Source organism: Salmo trutta, chromosome 8 (assembly GCF_901001165.1).
Source record: "Salmo trutta chromosome 8, fSalTru1.1, whole genome shotgun sequence".
NCBI classification, from domain to species: domain Eukaryota; kingdom Metazoa; phylum Chordata; class Actinopteri; order Salmoniformes; family Salmonidae; genus Salmo; species Salmo trutta.
In genome coordinates, this window is record NC_042964.1 from 35,484,804 (window position 1) to 35,502,441 (window position 17,638).

Consider the following 17,638-nt stretch of genomic DNA (forward strand, 5'->3'; position numbering starts at 1 on the left):
GTACTGTGTCAGCGGGACTAAAGCCCTAAAGCCTCTGTGCTCTTAATACCTCTCTAGACTACAGCCCTAAAGCCTCTGTGCTCTTAATACCTCTCTAGACTAAAGCCCTAAAGCCTCTGTGCTCTTAATACCTCTCTAGACTACAGCCCTAAAGCCTCTGTGCTCTTAATACCTCTCTAGACTAAAGCCCTAAAGCCTCTGTGCTCTTAATACCTCTCTAGACTAAAGCCCTAAAGCCTCTGTGCTCTTAATACCTCTCTAGACTACAGCCCTAAAGCCTCTGTGCTCGTAATACCTCTCTAGACTACAGCCCTAAAGCCTCTGTGCTCTTAATACCTCTCTAGACTACAGCCCTAAAGCCTCTGTGCTCTTAATACCTCTCTAGACTACAGCCCTAAAGCCTCTGTGCTCTTAATACCTCTCTAGACTACAGCCATAAAGCCTCTGTGCTCTTAATACCTCTCTAGACTACAGCCCTAAAGCCTCTGTGCTCTTAATACCTCTCTAGACTACAGCCCTAAAGCCTCTGTGCTCTTAATACCTCTCTAGACTACAGCCCTAAAGCCTCTGTGCTCTTAATACCTCTCTAGACTAAAGCCCTAAAGCCTCTGTGCTCTTAATACCTCTCTAGACTAAAGCCCTAAAGCCTCTGTGCTCTTAATACCTCTCTAGACTAAAGCCCTAAAGCCTCTGTGCTCTTAATACCTCTCTAGACTAAAGCCCTAAAGCCTCTGTGCTCTTAATACCTCTCTAGACTAAAGCCCTAAAGCCTCTGTGCTCTTAATACCTCTCTAGACTAAAGCCCTAAAGCCTCTGTGCTCTTAATACCTCTCTAGACTAAAGCCCTAAAGCCTCTCTGTGCTTCTCCCTGACTAGATCATCCTAGCAGTACGTCTGCTGACTCACCCTCTTCCTGTAAATGATGTCATTTATTTATCTTTAGAAGGAGCAGAGAAAGTGTCCTCTCCTCTGAGGACTAATATACTGAGACATCTCTTCTCCTCTCCTCTCAGCACTTCCTGACATCAAAAAGCAGGAATTCATGTCAATGACTCAGTGTATAACAAACTGAAACGTGCAAACCAGGTGACCAGTTTGTAAGCGTTTGTACCGTTGCTGTCGCTGTCCGTGGTGCTGAAATACTAACAGTCATGCTGAAGTGTTAGCCCACGGATGCAGTTCAACATGATCTCTATCCCATGGAATGGGACAGCCAGGCAGAGACATAACCGCACTAGGATAATGTCTGTCCTAGCCAGGCAGAGACATAACCGCACTAGGATAATGTCTGTCCTAGCCAGGCAGAGACATAACCGCACTAGGATAATGTCTGTCCTAGCCAGGCAGAGACATAACCGCTCTAGGACAATGTCTGTCCTAGCCAGGCAGAGACATAACCGCACTAGGATCATGTCTGTCCTAGCCAGGCAGAGACATAACCGCACTAGGATAATGTCTGTCCTAGCCAGGCAGAGATAGCCACACTAAGATAATGTCTGTCCTAGCCAGACAGAGCTAGCCACACTAGGATAATGTCTGTCCTAGCCAGGCAAAGACATAACCGCACTAGGATAATGTCTGTCCTAGCCAGACAGAGATAGCCACACTAGGAACATGTCTGTCCTAGCCAGGCAGAGACATAACCGCACTAGGAACATGTCTGTCCTAGCCAGGCAGAGACATAACCGCACTAGGAACATGTCTGTCCTAGCCAGGCAGAGACATAACCGCACTAGGAACATGTCTGTCCTAGCCAGGCAGAGACATAACCGCACTAGGAACATGTCTGTCCTAGCCAGGCAGAGACATAACCGCACTAGGAACATGTCTGTCCTAGCCAGGCAGAGACATAACCGCACTAGGATAATGTCTGTCCTAGCCAGGCAGAGACATAACCGCACTAGGATAATGTCTGTCCTAGCCAGGCAGAGACATAACCGCACTAGGATAATGTCTGTCCTAAGCCAGGCAGAGATAGCCACACTAGGATAATGTCTGTCCTAAGCCACGCAGAGATAGCCACACTAGGATAATGTCTGTCCTAAGCCACGCAGAGATAGCCACACTAGGATAATGTCTGTCCTAAGCCAGGCAGAGATAGCCACACTAGGATAATGTCTGTCCTAAGCCAGGCAGAGACATAGCCACACTAGGATAATGTCTGTCCTAAGCCAGGCAGAGACATAGCCACACTAGGATAATGTCTGTCCTAAGCCAGGCAGAGACATAGCCACACTAGGATAATGTCTGTCCTAAGCCAGGCAGAGACATAGCCACACTAGGATAATGTCTGTCCTAAGCCAGGCAGAGACATAGCCACACTAGGATAATGTCTGTCCTAGACAGACAGAGACATAGCCACACTAGGATAATGTCTGTCCTAGACAGACAGAGACATAGCCACACTAGGATAATGTCTGTCCTAGACAGACAGAGACATAGCCACACTAGGATAATGTCTGTCCTAGCCAGGCAGAGACATAGCCACACTAGGATAATGTCTGTCCTAGCCAGGCAGAGACATAGCCACACTAGGATAATGTCTGTCCTAGACAGACAGAGACATAGCCACACTAGGATAATGTCTGTCCTAGACAGACAGAGACATAGCCACACTAGGATAATGTCTGTCCTAGCCAGGCAGAGACATAGCCACACTAGGATAATGTCTGTCCTAGCCAGGCAGAGAGTGCCTCGAGAGAGGCTACATATTGGGATTTGCAACAAATAAAAAGGCTTGGTGGCACCGTGGCTTGTTCTGCTCTGCTCTGTAGCGCCCCATCTGTCTCTAGTCAAGCGGGGAGAATGTTCTACTCTACTGTCAGAGGAAATTGGATGACCAGCGTTAGGGTATGCATCCCAAATGGCACCCTATTTCCTATATGGAGCCCATATGGCTCTGGTCAAAGTATTGCACTATATAGGGAATAGGGTGGCATTTGGGATACTTCCTCAGCTTCTCTTCTCCACTTAAAGTGAGTGGCTGCGATAAGAGTTGATGCCATTGTAATGACATTGGAGGGGGACATTGTTTCTTTTAGGATGACATTTACTCAACCCGTAGAGGTGTAAAAAACAACAACTATGATTTAATGTGTCTTTTAGCTTGGTGTATGCAGTCATAGTGTAAGTTATTCCTCATGCATGTATATAGGTATGACCCACCTCTTCGACCATAGATTGGTAGACCAGTTGCTTGCCATGGGTAATATATTCACTGTATTTTACTTTACTGTGTACTGTACTGTACATGCGTTTTGGAAATCCATCTTTTTGTAAGCTGAAATTTGATGTGCTCTCTTTATTAAAGGACACCTTTCATAAAACGCTAGCATATAGTGACATCTGACTGTGTGTGTGTGTGTGTGTGTGCGCGCGCGCGCGTGTGTGTGCGCGTGCGTGTTTGTGTGTGTTGGCAGATGAAGGGCAGTGTATCATCATCAAACCACACACGACCTTTAAACCTTCAAAAGCTGGAGGACAGGTCTCGTCCCTTTTCAGCCGCAAACAGCTTCAAAACAGAACATATAACAGCCATAACGTCAAGACTTCCGCCCAAGTCGGCTCCTCCCCGCGTTCGGGCAGCGCTCACCGGTCTTCTGCCAAATAAAGTGTGCGCCTGATCACAACTCTCTGCTCTCCTGCACCTGACTTCTATACCAGTAGCGCACAACCTGACACACAAACTACACAACACCCGAACGGTCCTCAGGATCTCCAATAGTTCTTATGTTTGATTATGCTGAATCTGTTAGTTTACACACATACAAATGTGCAAAATCATGACTCTCTCTATTACAGTGTGGACATGTGAGTCTGAATCCCACTGTTGAAGCTGAACTAATAGGAGAGTGATGTGGTGGTCTACTGTGGTGGTCCTCTCACCCTGTGGTGGTCTACTGTGGTGGTCCTCTCACCCTGTGGTGGTCCACTGTGGAGTCCCTGCATGGCTGTTTCTGTAGACTGTACTTATTCAGTGGCCCTGTAGGGAATATTACCATTGTCTTTCCTCTTGTCCGACTTTACGTTAAGTGCACTTAATCCTATGTATTTACATGATCATTGTATTTAGGTTCAGCGCCACATCATTTAAAGTGCTTCCCTCTACACTGAAAAGTGAGTAAAATGTGCTTTGTCTTTCACCTGTGTTCTGTTGCTAGAAGCTCAGAGGACAGCAGGATTCTTTGCCTCTCTCCGTTTCTCTATTTTCCCCCAACAGTCTTTGTTTTATCCCTCCTTCCCTTGAGTTCACCGTCGCTCTGCACCGTAAATAGATGTACCTACTCTATGATGTTCTTCCCCTCAGCCTCTTGCTGAGCTGTGTATTGATTGGTGGAGGTGTGTGTGTGTTTTGTGTGTGTTTTGTGTGTGTTTTGTGTGTGTGTTTTGTGTGTGTGTGTGTGTGTGTGTGTGTACACCAGACCAGACTAGGCCGTGGAACAGTTTCACATGGTGGTTGCTCTTTACCTCTCCATGTATGTTGTAGGAGTCCGAAAATAACATTTACATAACCAGGACAAAACAAAAGGCTATGCTACTGAAACGTCATAACTTCTCTCTCGCCCCTCCTCTGCCCCTGCCCAGGCGTTTGGCCAGACCTTCTCCACCCAGCGCAAGGTGGCTGCGGACGGGGAGACCAACGAGGAGACCCTCCTGCAGGAGTCAGCCACTAAGGAGGCGTACTATACGAGTCGCCTGCTGGGGATCCAGTCAGAGCTCAAACAGAGCCGGGCCGTCACAGTCAACACGCAGGCCGACAACGAACACCTCAGTACCCTGCTGCAGGAGCTCAGAGAGGTGAGGCACCAGGGGTTAGAGGTCAGGGAGGGTGGGGTTTAGAGGAGACTCAGAGCAGTGGCTACTTACTGTATACATGTATGCACAGTTACTGGTGGTGGTGGGGCCACTATTTGATCTTAAACACAGTTTAGTATGTGTGGCTTATATATCCCTATCAATGCCAATCGGTCAATCAATAAAACGTATTTCGGATATCCTAGGCTATAAAGTCCTTTTCACGTCAACATTTGTCCCAAAATGCTTTACAGTAAATCCTTGTTGTGTTTGATAGTAAACAGGTCCAGTGTTGTTTTGTGATAATAACCACAGGTCTTGTGTATTTGATAGTAGCCAGGGTTGTGTGTGTTAACTAAACCCTGGTGTTTGTGTCTGTCCTGTAGGGTAATGAGATGTTGGAGCTGCAGCGGAGCCGGATGAGAGAGGAGATCAGGGAGTATAAGTTCAGAGAGGCTCGACTCCTACAGGACTACACTGAGCTGGAGGAGGAGAACATCACCCTGCAGAAACTCGTGTCCACTCTCAAACAGAACCAGGTGAGAGAACACACAGTACATACACACGCATGCGGTTGCACACACACACACACACACACACACAGAAACGTACACCTACACGCGCATGCACACACAGACACACTCAGACTTACACATACATGCGGTTACACGCACACACACACACACACACACACACACATACACACACACACACACACACACACACACACAAACGTACACCTACACGCGCATGCACACACAGACACACTCACACTTACACATACATGCGGTTACACACACACACACACACACACACTGTGTCCCCATCCCTAACACCACATTATGCCTCTCCCTCTCTGCTTACCTCTTCCTACCGTCCCCCCTTCCTTCCCTCCCTCCCTCCTTCCCTCCCTCCTCCCTCCCTCAGGTGGAGTACGAGGGGTTAAAGCATGAGATCAAGGTTCTGGAGGAGGAGACCGAGCTGCTGAACAGTCAGTTAGAAGACGCCTTACGTCTCAAAGACATCTCCGAGGCCCAGCTAGAGGAGGCCCTGGACTCCCTGAAGAGCGAGCGGGAGCAGAAGAAGCACCTCCGCAAGGAGCTGGTCCACCACCTCAGCCTGTGTGACGTCCAATACACGGGCAGCGCCCACCTCACTTTCACCTCAGCTCCACCTAGTGGCACGGCTACGCCTGTCTCCGCCCTGTCGCCCAGCTCAGAGGAGCCGGGCAGGTGTAACGGGCATCTACATGGAGGGTCAGGAACTGGGACGGGGACAGGGTCTCTGCCCAGGGCCAACGGAGAGTGTCGGGGAGCGGGGAGGAAAGGAGAGGGGATGGTGTCGGACCTGTTCAGTGAGATGAACCTGACAGAGATACAGAAGCTCAAGCAGCAGCTGCTACAGGTGGGTGGAGAAGTACAGTTCACTCAGTTTGAATGAGTAGAGTGGAGTTTCGAGCCTCTACAGTTTGGGGTTCAGATTTCTCAGTGTTATAAGCATGTAACAATGACATACAGGAGGACATCAGAACAATGTGGCAAACAAACATAGTCATTCTAACTCATTAATGTATATATAGACAATCTTGCAAAGTGAACCCACCGATGCCGTACAAATGAACACGTCAAGGTCCCCTCAGCAGCCCCATATTGTAGATGTAGGAATAAGTGTTGAATTATTCAGGGTGAGAGAGACGGCTGACATAACCTCACTGCACACAGCTCTCTCTCTATTCCTGCTCTCTCTCATCTCTCGCTCTCTATTCCTGCTCTCTCTCATCTCTCTCTCTATCGCTCTCTAACTTCTCAGTCTCTCCCCATCTCTCTCTCTCTCTCTCTCATCTCTCTCTCTATCGCTCTCTAACTTCTCAGTCTCTCTCTATCTCTCTCTCTCTCTCTATCTCTCTATCGCTCGGCCTGCCTCTCCCTTTCTCTGCCTCTTTTAAGACTATAAATAATAAAGTTTATCCCAGCAGTCAAATAAAGTGTTGTAGCACCAGTGAGAAGCTCTGGGATCAGCTGTTACTGGACCACTGGCTGTTACATGGACTCGAATCAAAATGGCCACCATTTTGTTTCATAGTGGGTTATCTTCTGTAGTTTCCTCCAGCCCAGTGGGCCAGTGAGATGAAGATGCAGTAGGATGTGTGTGGGGTTGATGTGTGTCCGACCATTTACTGCAGTCCCTATAGGTGAAACTGCATCTCCCTACACATTCCCTCAGCCTCGCTCCGATTGCCTGGACTGGAGGAAAGGCTTATTTATATCCTCACTGACACACTAGACTATTGATTCACCCTCAGTAGTGTGCAAGGTTCACTGTTCCCTCTGTAGTGTGCAGGGTTTAGGCCCTGCTGAAAAAAACAGCATAGACCAGCATACATTTCAAGCTGGGATTTGCTGGTCTATGCTGGTTAGTGCTGGTCAAGCTGGTCTGACAAGCATGGTCTAGCTGGTCAAGCTAGTCTGTCCAGCATGGTCTAGTTGGGTATGATGGTTTACTAGAATAGTCGAGCTGGTTTTGCTGGTGACCAGCCTTCGCTGTGTTTTGGTCACTGGTGACCAGCCTTCGCTGTGTTTTGGTCACAGGTGACCAGCCTTCGCTGTGTTTTGGACACATACCAGTTTATGCTGGTGATGTTGGTATGCTGGTTACCAAGCTGGTCAAGCTACCTTGACCATGCCCATCATTATTACACTTCCCAGCATGCTCTATTGCAGTAGATTTTTGAAATTGTTTGTCTCAATATCTCTCTTGTTTGTTGTTTTTGCATGTACATTGATTGATTAATTAATCTTATGCTACACAAAGATAAATAACATAATTATTTTCTAAACTAATACAATATGTTAGTTGGACTTATTGCTCCAGTTTAGATAATTTGGGTAGTCTCATTTATTCTTCTTTCTGCCCCTGGCAGTCATTCTGAATGCATATTGTGGGTGAAGAAAAGTTACAATTATTGGATATCCCCACACTGGCTGGATTCCAATAGAAATTAAACATCACTTTTAAATCCAGCATGATATGACTTGATACTGGTTTTGCTGGTGACCAGCTTATGCAGGTCACTGTGTCCAAAACACAGCGAAGGCTGGTCACCAGCAAAAACACAGCGAAGGCTGGTCACCAGCAAAAACACAGCGAAGGCTGGTCACCAGCAAAAACACAGCGAAGGCTGGTCACCAGCAAAAACACAGCGAAGGCACCAAGAAATCAGAGTGAAGGCTGGTCACCAGCAAAATCAACACCTATGCTGGACCAGCCTATGCTTGTCTGTGCTGTTTTTTTCAGCAGTGGGGTGCCTAAGGGATGAGGTGGACTGTGCTGAGTGTGCAGGGAAATGATGCAGCTTATTTAAGGTTATGGGGCTGGAGATGATAAAGAATGCCACTAGTTTAACAATAGGCTGAAAATAGCTGTTTGTGTGTGTGTGTCCATAGGCAGAGCGGGAGAAAACAAGGCTGTTGATCAGCCTGCAAGAGTGTCAGACGCAGCTGCAGCATACACAGGGTGCCCTGAACGAGCAGCACGAGAGGGCCCTCCGCCTCAGCGAGAGAGTCACCGCCCTCAGGCACCTGCACCGGGAGGCCCATCTTGCCCAGGAGGCCCAGCACGACCAGGAGGCGCACCTCAACCGAGAGGCCCTGATGGAGCAGGGAGAAGAGGAAGAGGAGGAGAAAGAGAAGGGATTAATACACAGCAGGGGCCAGGCATTCTGCCACCAGACCCCGGGTCTGGAGATCCTCCAGTGTAAATACAGGGTGGCTGTAACCGAGGTGGTCGAGCTAAAGGCTGAGCTGAAGTCACTGAGAGAGAGGTATAACCAGTGTGTGGAGGGCGGGGTGGAGGAGAGGACGCGCGGAGAGGCCCAGCACAGATCTCTGGAGCAGCAGGTGGGGAGGCTGGAGAGGAGCTGCCGGGAAGGTAGGGAGAAGGTGGGGGGCCTGGAGACGGAGCTGAGAACAGCCAAGAACATGGCCAGCGAGAGCCAGGGGGCGCTCAATGCAGCACAGGACGAACTGGTCACCTTCAGCGAGGAGCTGGCTCAACTTTACCACCACGTCTGCCTCTGTAACAACGAGACGCCCAACCGGGTGATGCTAGACTACTACAGGCACGGCAGAGGACTAAGGGGTATCAGTGCCTCGCTCAAGGGTGACGACACCCGCGTTCTACTCACGCCCCGCCTTGCCCGGCGGCTCGCAGCCGTTGCCGCTGCAACCTCGTCGCCCACGGCGGAGTCTCGTAGCCCCTCGGAATCCCCATCCAAAGAGCGGTTGTCAGGAGAGGGAGGCCGGGACGGGGGGAGGGACAGAGACAGTCCTGTACCCCGCACCCCTCCTACGGGCTCCCCCAGCATCAGTGCCTCTTCCTCATCTTCCTCATCATCATCGTCGCCTGCAGTAGAGCCACCTGGAGACCTGCGTAGGGAACCCATGAACATCTATAACCTCAACGCCATCATCAGAGAGCAGGTGACTCCGTTTGAATCATTTGAATAAACATGTCAAACTGTGTCTTTGCCATACTTAAACAGAATATAGTTTCACTATTCGCAATACATTTACTAGCAAGCATATTTCGTTACACCTTTTGATTTCATTGGCATACCGTTTGTATGCCAGGTGTCACCTTTAACCTTCCAAATGGTCATCATGAAGCTTAACAGACACAGATTTCATTGTATATGACTGACAACATTAGCTAATGTTCGCTAACAATCTCCCTTGATGAACATGCTGTAGGTGAGGCACCTCCAGAGGGCAGTGGACCGGTCACTCCAGCTGTCCAGACAGAGGGCTGCAGCCAGGGAACTGGCCCCACTGTTTGACAAGGACAAAGAGGCCTGTATGGAGGAGATACTGAAGCTCAAGTCCCTGCTCAGCACCAAGAGAGAACAGATAGCTACCCTCAGACTGGTGCTCAAAGCGAACAAACAGGTCAGACATGGATATGGTATCCGAGATATGGATAGCTATGGACTTGGATTAAGCATCACGCTGGCCGTTCGCTGTCTAACACGGCCTTGCTAGAATCTACTTTGAGGCTCGTCACAAGAAATCTCCGAAAGCTGTCGATGGGTCTCACAAGGCTACCAGGCTACAGTAGCCATTAGGATATATAGAGTATACAGAGGCTGCTGTCACAGTCACACTAATGTCATCACTTTGAATTTTCTATTGTTTTCTAACTCCCTTGGGGGAAAAAATGTATTCTGACATCAATGGGACTTCCTGTTGAAATAAAGGTTAAAGAAATGTCCCTGTTCCCTTGTTCTTACAGACTGCAGAGAATGCCCTGGCCAACCTGAAGAGTAAGTATGAGAATGAGAAGCATATGGTGACAGACACCATGATGAAGCTGAGGAACGAACTGAAGGCCCTGAGGGAGGACGCTGCCACCTTCTCATCGCTCAGAGCCATGTTCGCCACCAGGTGACTATTTCCCTCCTCGCTCTATCCCTTCATCTCGCTTTCTTTTATTGACTTCTAACTGTTCACTACCAGGTGAGAGACCAAGGACCAGGGATAGATTGTTAAAGGGATAGACTAGTTCTACATCCTACCTTTACTATTTCTCCCTGGCTCTCTTCATTCTTCTCGACTTCTTCTGATCACGTTATTTCTACTGAACCCATCTCCACCTACGCTGTGTAACCAAAACTTTTGTTTTTTGCAAGCACCCAACCCCTCTCCTTGAAACTTCTCAGGTGTGACGAGTATGTGACTCAGCTGGATGAGATGCAGAGGCAGCTGGCTGCGGCGGAGGACGAGAAGAAGACGCTCAACTCCCTCCTGCGGATGGCCATCCAGCAGAAACTAGCCCTGACCCAGCGTCTGGAGGACCTAGCGTTCGACCAGGAGCAGTCGCACCGCACCCGCGGCGGCAAGGTGGCCCGCATGAAGAGCAGCACCCCCAAAGTAAGTCCTGCTCCTCCCTCCAGCCCCACCACCGGCGCTGGCGCCCCCTTAAGCCTGACCTCTGCTACTACAGACGCCCTAGCTCTGAGCTCCCCTACGTCACATCATAGACACTCCGTCAGCCCCTCCTCCACGGCCCCCTCAGACCCTAAAGTACCAGGCAGCCCCCCCTCCCTGGAGGCGCCCTCCTCCTCCTGGACCCCCCCATCCACTCCCCACAGGCTGGCTCACTCCCAGTGGGCACTAGGTGTCCGGACGTTAGAGGTCGACTCCCACAGTTTCGGTTTCGACTCCCATAGTTTTAGTTTAGAAAGTAGCAGTACTGGCCTCTCCAGGCATTACTCCTCAGACTCACGGCCGTCTCCTAGCAGGGGTGCTCAGCCTGGCTCGGCCCCCTCCTCCCCCTACCGTTCTCCCATACTGGGGTCTCGCCGGTTGACATGGAGCTCCCCTCGAACTCGCCCCCTTACCAACCTGACGCGTACCTCAGCCCTTTATACCCCCTCTTCTTACACCCCTCCTAGTTCCTATACCCCTTCTAGTTCTTACACCCCTTCCTCCCTTTATACCCCCTCCAGTTTCTACACCCCTTCATCTGCTCATTACTCTCCTTCATCATATACCCCGCCCTCTTCGTACACCCCCCACACTTCATATAGCCTCACCAGCAGCTACAGTCCACTCTACCCTAGGTACTACGGTTCCCATCGGCCCCCTCACTGACACTAAACCACAGTTCCCATTAACCTCCTCACTGACAACACTACAAATCCCATAAGTCCCCTCTCTAAACAGAACTACAGATTCCATCGGCCCCTTAGCAGACAATTCCCATCAACCTCCTCACTGACACTACTACAAATCCCATCAGCCTCTTTAATGATGCAAAACTACATTTCCCATCAGCCCCTGGGAGAGTGGGTGGGGCTCACAGAGAGGAGGACAGACTGGTTTCCTGTTTCTTGTGCCTATGCCTCTGGCCTCGATGCAGCATGTGGATGTGGCTCTGTATCGGCGTGAATGTTCAGACTGACTCTGCTCAGGGATTTAACACAACATGGAGCACAAGTGGCCCTGCCTTCCTCTTATTCACAGACTGTTGATCGGTCTAAACTACAGGAGAGACAGGACCCTTTACAGACTATACATACACGGTAGTTTTGGTCTTGCCCTTTAAATCAAATCACCATCCACACAAGCAAGTGAACATGTGTGCAGGACCTTACTGCTGTATGGAAAGACGGATGAGAAGGACGTTTAGGGTAACTGGACATTTGAAGGAATTTGTTCACATGTTGGACTGAGGTCTCCACAGATCAACCACTTGACAGTGTTATTCGCTCTCTCTGTTTTTTTTAATGAAAATCACAGATACTGTAACCAAATGTCATTCAAAGCAAGTATTGGATAAGACGGATCAATGATTATGCATTGTTTGCTATTTTTAATTGTTCAGTTATTACTCACAGCTCTGTACACACTGTCCTCACAATGCTATTGCAGTCATCCTCACATCTGCTGTGTAAACCTGGCACATATTTAGAGTCTAGCACCACCACTCAATGGCAGTTTGTAATATCACTGTATATTCAGAACTTAGACCGAAGACTTCCGTCGAGGTTGAATATCATATTAAACCTGTAACATAAACGACCTGGAATCAGCACACCGTGATGGTTTTAATGTTAGCATTATGAGACAGCGCGAGATGGGTGATTCTGGGTTTCATATCAGTAGGCGAGACACAGTGAGCTGTGGCTACGTAGCGCCCCTAGTGCCTCGGAGGGTAACTCCAGAGGAACACAGCAGCATAGATGGATGAATGTAATCGATAGAGAACTCACTTACCACCAAACTCAGGGAAGCTGACACACACACACACACTTTTCAACTGGGGTTCAACAAGGAATTATCCTTACACTGTTCTAGAAATATAGACAAACATTTGAATGACATTTAGGCTATGGGTTAGTTAGTATAGAGCTACTGTATGATGCATAGATGGGATTCCACCGTTTCTGCACACGTGAGTGTGTCACCTGTGTATGTGTGTGCCTTAACAACTACGCACCTGATCAGTACAACCTGATCGTGCCAACAACAGTTTTCATATTTTTATTTGTTTTTTTTTTGGCCCTATCCAATAGGTTAGAATGGACAATAACAAAGCCTTGCCAAATGATCCGCATAAGTGTCTGTAGACAGTCCTCTTGATGAGGGATACACTGCTACTGGGTGTTGGCCAGTGAATAGCCTTTGCCAACTTTGGCCCAATCCATGCACAGTTTGGCTTTGACGGGAAGAACTAAGGGGACGTGGCTGACGTGCAAACCGATTATTTAATTTTTGAATTGGTTAAAACGACGTTAAGGTTATGAGTTTGGTTAAGGGTCAGTTCTAGATTTTGGCTAGTTGGGTTGTCAATGGGATGCTGGTCAGAAAAGTCTCCTTAGTCTCTCCCTCGTTTTGACTCCCGTCTCTAGTATTGACCCAGTCCGGTCTCCCCCTCCCCCACCAATCCCAAGTCTGGAGCCCAGAGTACCACAACAACACTGTGTCTATACTCTAACAACTCCAGTCTCCATTGGTTCAAGTGATCTACATATACCCCAACATGTTGTTATAACATGCAATATGGAGCAAAAAAAAACGCATTTGACAGGACTCCTCTCAGCTACTTTGTTGACAACATTAGGTGAACATTTTACATATTTCTCATAACAGAAATACTCACTGTTCTTGCACTCATTGTTGGGCTGATTGAGCTGGTTGAATGTTTTTTTTCTCCCAATAGTCATCTAATGGTGACTGTACAGAAACACAATGAACACTGTAGATTTGGAGTGAGAACCACCTCAGTGACCTTCACGTTTTTATACATGGAGTTTGTATTACTCTGCTTTATTTATTACGCTTCATCACGTTAGCAACTACTTGACCTGAGTCTGTCCTACACTCCAGTTTCTACATCTGCACCATCTACCTGCCTTGACACAACACTGTATGCCTGTTACTTTGAGCAGAAGACCTTTGTAGTTGTGGTATAGTGTAGGTTATAATATAGAACATTTCCATCGTAGGGTAAATTAGCTGGATATAGATCTATTCTGCAATAAGGGAATGAAAAGTGAAGGATTGTCAAATATCAAATAGATGCTAGGGGTCGCTGCCTTAGCTTCTCAAGAAAGGAAACCGGTGTGACCTCCTCTCTGTGAAACCCTCCTCGTTCCGCCCGACTCGCACACACATCACACACCCACCAAAACTCATTCCAGTTTTCGGTCCCGCTACATCATAATTCCATCCGTACATGCAAGAGGATTTTAATCCTGTCAAATGCGTTTTTTTACCTCCTTCCCCTTTCCGATTTATTCGTTTACCACCGCATCTATTGGCCTGTGATTTCTCCCTCCTATGTGAATACGGTGAATGCCATTTTCCCCTTCTGCTCTCTGTTTCAGGAGTCTTTCATAATGTGGAACATTGTCAATCTAAACATCCTTGCCTGTGCTAACGACATATCCATTTCCAGGCAGACTGTTAATAGTTACCACTGATTGTCAGCCTGTTAGCTTTTGAGCACTTTATATGCATGTGTATATAACACAGAGTATTGGAAAGCTGTATGCTGTGTGCAGTGCTATGTTCATACTCTTCGTATATACTGTAAATATCATGTATAAATGACCTGTATTTTGTGTGTCGTCGTCTTTTCTGTTTTGAGTGGCCTTGAGCATCTCTCTCATGTGTTCTAGGGAGGAATGCCTTATAATCTCAGTTTCATGAAGTAGCTGTCTTGTGTTCCACTCAGATATGAATAGGCCTACTTTACACAGCCTGCTCAGTTAATGCACAAGCACACGGGTTCATCATAGCATACTGTAAGCGTACATTCCATTGAACAGTACAATATATCAAATACATGAGTTGTTAGGCGTTTGGCAATATTTAAGAATAGGAACATTCTTGCAGAATGTTTTTTTTTTTTTTTACTAAATGTACTTCTTGAAAACGCTGACACTGGGATGATTTTCTTGGTAAGTAGTCTGTATTTTTCCCTTGGATATGATCATCTGTGATGTCCCCTACTCCTCATCCCCGTCACCTCTCTACAGTACTGTCTCTCCATCTAATCTGTCAGTCTCTCATAGATCGTCAGAAGTCTGCTGCCACAGTGCCGCCAATCTCCTCACAGCTAAGGTGGGAGAAGGCCTCCCAAGCCAGCAGGTAAACAATTTAGACCGGAATTTAGTGCCAGTCTGTTTGTGCTATCATCCCAACTCCTCACTCATTGTCATGCCACAAAGAAACAATGAGTTGGCAAGAGCACAAACAGATCTGGAACCAGGCTAAAACTGTACATGGGACTGAAATGTGTTTACAGTATATGTTAATTATTCCATGTCATTTTGCTTGTACAGTATAGCCAGGGTACAGCATCAGGAAATCAATCCTGTGTGTTTTGGGTGTGTGAGTTTTTTTAATGCCTTTCTTGACCTTCCATGAACACTATAAATGAGTCTATTTTAAATACTCATTGATACATCCTTTTGTCTGTGAGTGATTGAGGTAGATGTCAGAGATCTTGATGTCTGAGATCTTTGTCAGGTACAGTGTATCTCCTGTTATCTCCTCTTGTCTTCTGGTTGTCTCTGGTCATGCTCCTCCCAGACGTAGCATTGTGTCGGCTATCCGGGAGTACCGAGCTCACTGCCCCCTGAGCAGCTACAGCAGCAGCCCCCCACGAGTGCCTCTCCTTTGGCTCGCCCAGCCGCCTTGTCCCCCTGGTCCTCTATAACCCTGGAACTCCTACACCCTGACCCTAACACAGGACTCTGCAGGGAAGAGCCAGAGCAGTGCCTCTCACTGTGGAAGAGAAGGATGACACTCACAAAGACTTATAAGAGACTGTCTGACTGAGGGTCTGTGGGAGAAAAAGAGCGACGTGCCACCATCTTTACTACCGCGCTTGCTATTAGTCATTATTCATCATGTATTTGTCTATGGTGTTTTGGGGGTTGTTGAAACATACTTTTATGTTACGACCAGTGATGATGATTTTGTTGGGTTCAAGAGGTGGACAACTGTTGGGTTTTGCTGAATGTATAGCTAGCTGTACAATCATTAATGGTACCGTACAGTATGTAGTGAACACCAAGGTGGCAGAGGACAAAGCCATAACTGTGTATTTGAAATGCATGTAAAAGGTATTAGCTTTCGCAAACCCAGATTGTTTGAGTCATTTTCTGCTCTTTTTGGATTGGATTCATTGCTTGTCCCCACCCCTCCCCAAGATTGTAGCTTGTTTTTTAAATTCTATGGAATTTCTTTAAAATGCACTTTCCTCACACACCCTACGGTGTGTGTATATATATATATATATATATATAAATGTTTCTATTGCACTTTGAATGTGTTTTACAGGATAAGAGATTTCCAAACATTGTAAAAGCTGACAGTGTTTGTACCGTTATCATCCTTCCTTGGTTCTACAGCATCTATGTTGAAACATACGTCTACGTCCCAAATGACACCATATTCCCCCAGAGTAGTGCACTACATAGGGAATAGGGTGCCATTTGGAAAGTACTTTTGGTCAACCTGTTTCTCTGAAGGCCTCAATCAACCTCCTGATTTACAAGCACAAACTGACCAATGCATTCCAATACTAGTTGTGATCGACTGTTAACCCCACTGGGTTAAATAATGATGTTGAAAGTACATCTCTATCCAAGATTGCCTCTTGTTTTCTACATCCTGTATATGGAAGTGACCATGCTGGATTGGCGTGTAGACAGATTTCACTATAGAATAGTAGTACTAGTAGCACTGTAGTTGTAGTAATAGTAGAGGTAGTTGGCAGTTTATGCTGTACTGTATTCAACCATGATGCTATGTATGCTAACCTAGAAATACCATTTTGGAGCTTTTCTCAAACCACCACCCAGCAACTTTTAACCATCTATATAAAACGTCCACTCACAGTCACAGCTCAGATGCGTGGCAATGGTATGAATTCACACACCTCAACCTGGCTTTAGACTGAACATTCTGTTTCTACAGGATCTCTGACCAGACCTGTGGTTGCTAACTACAGTAAGGTTTGAAAAACGTTGGGTTTTGTCATCCTTTTGTGTTATTCTGGTGAATGCTGTCCTATCTGCTCCATTCCCTACATCTATTGCAACCGGAAGCCATGTAACAAACTGCCAAAGATCGCACTTGGCTTCTTAGACATCACATGAAACAGATGAAGGAGAGGGGTCTTGTGTAACCCGCCAGAGACTGTATTAAACTACAGAGCTAAAACCCTAGGCATTAGTTTGGGAGAGCAAACTGGCTTTGGAGCCCAAGGGCGAGAGTAAGGGAAAGGGGAAAGGAGTCCGTTTCACAATTGAACGCGTTCAAACGGAATTTGTCTCCCGCATCTGTTTAGCGGATGGCACAGTTAGCAGTCACAATGTCTCCTCAACAATGAGGATATCGGGAGTATTCTGTATGTTGTAACACCGGTTCGCTCTGTCAATTTTCCCCACCATATGTATTTCTCATGTATATGAAGGTTTCTTTAAACGTATCAGATGGTTCAAAACCATTGAAGTTGTACATAGGCCAACTGGACATACTGTAAGCTATGGAGAAAATTATGAATGTTACTAGCTACTTCTCCTAGACCTGGAGAGTGTATAGTAGACGGGGCACAAAGACGAAGCACTGAACGTGGTTTGCACAATTTCAACACTACTCGACAACTCAATAAAAAACATTAGACATTCGGACAGCAATATATAAAATGTATGGTATCTTCAAATCATTTTTATTGCATATTAAACCATGTAAATCCTACATTTCAAAATACAATAAATTCCCCCTAATCTTATAGGGGACTGCTAAACACGTGTGTATCTTTTTGTAAAACA

At 47.0% G+C, this 17,638-nt stretch overlaps 1 protein-coding gene across 7 annotated transcripts in view; it reads left to right on the forward strand.

Moving 5' to 3' along the window:
* Nucleotides 1-17,613, forward strand: part of LOC115198771 (protein bicaudal D homolog 1) — a 34,357-nt gene extending 16,744 nt beyond the window's left edge. For 3 of the 7 annotated variants that reach the window (XM_029761036.1, XM_029761037.1, XM_029761038.1), the window contains exons 2-8: nt 4,585-4,797; nt 5,181-5,333; nt 5,722-6,198; nt 8,238-9,272; nt 9,543-9,737; nt 10,081-10,232; nt 10,508-11,717. In XM_029761036.1, the coding sequence (XP_029616896.1) occupies nt 4,585-4,797; nt 5,181-5,333; nt 5,722-6,198; nt 8,238-9,272; nt 9,543-9,737; nt 10,081-10,232; nt 10,508-11,441 (3,159 nt within the window). In that variant the 3' untranslated portion in view covers nt 11,442-11,717. Of the gene's footprint in view, nt 1-4,584; nt 4,798-5,180; nt 5,334-5,721; nt 6,199-8,237; nt 9,273-9,542; nt 9,738-10,080; nt 10,233-10,507; nt 14,419-14,859; nt 15,264-15,389 lie in introns of those variants that run through there. The other 4 variants (XM_029761039.1, XM_029761042.1, XM_029761040.1 and 1 more) reach the window with 4 other exon arrangements.
* Nucleotides 17,614-17,638: the final 25 nt, after the last annotated feature.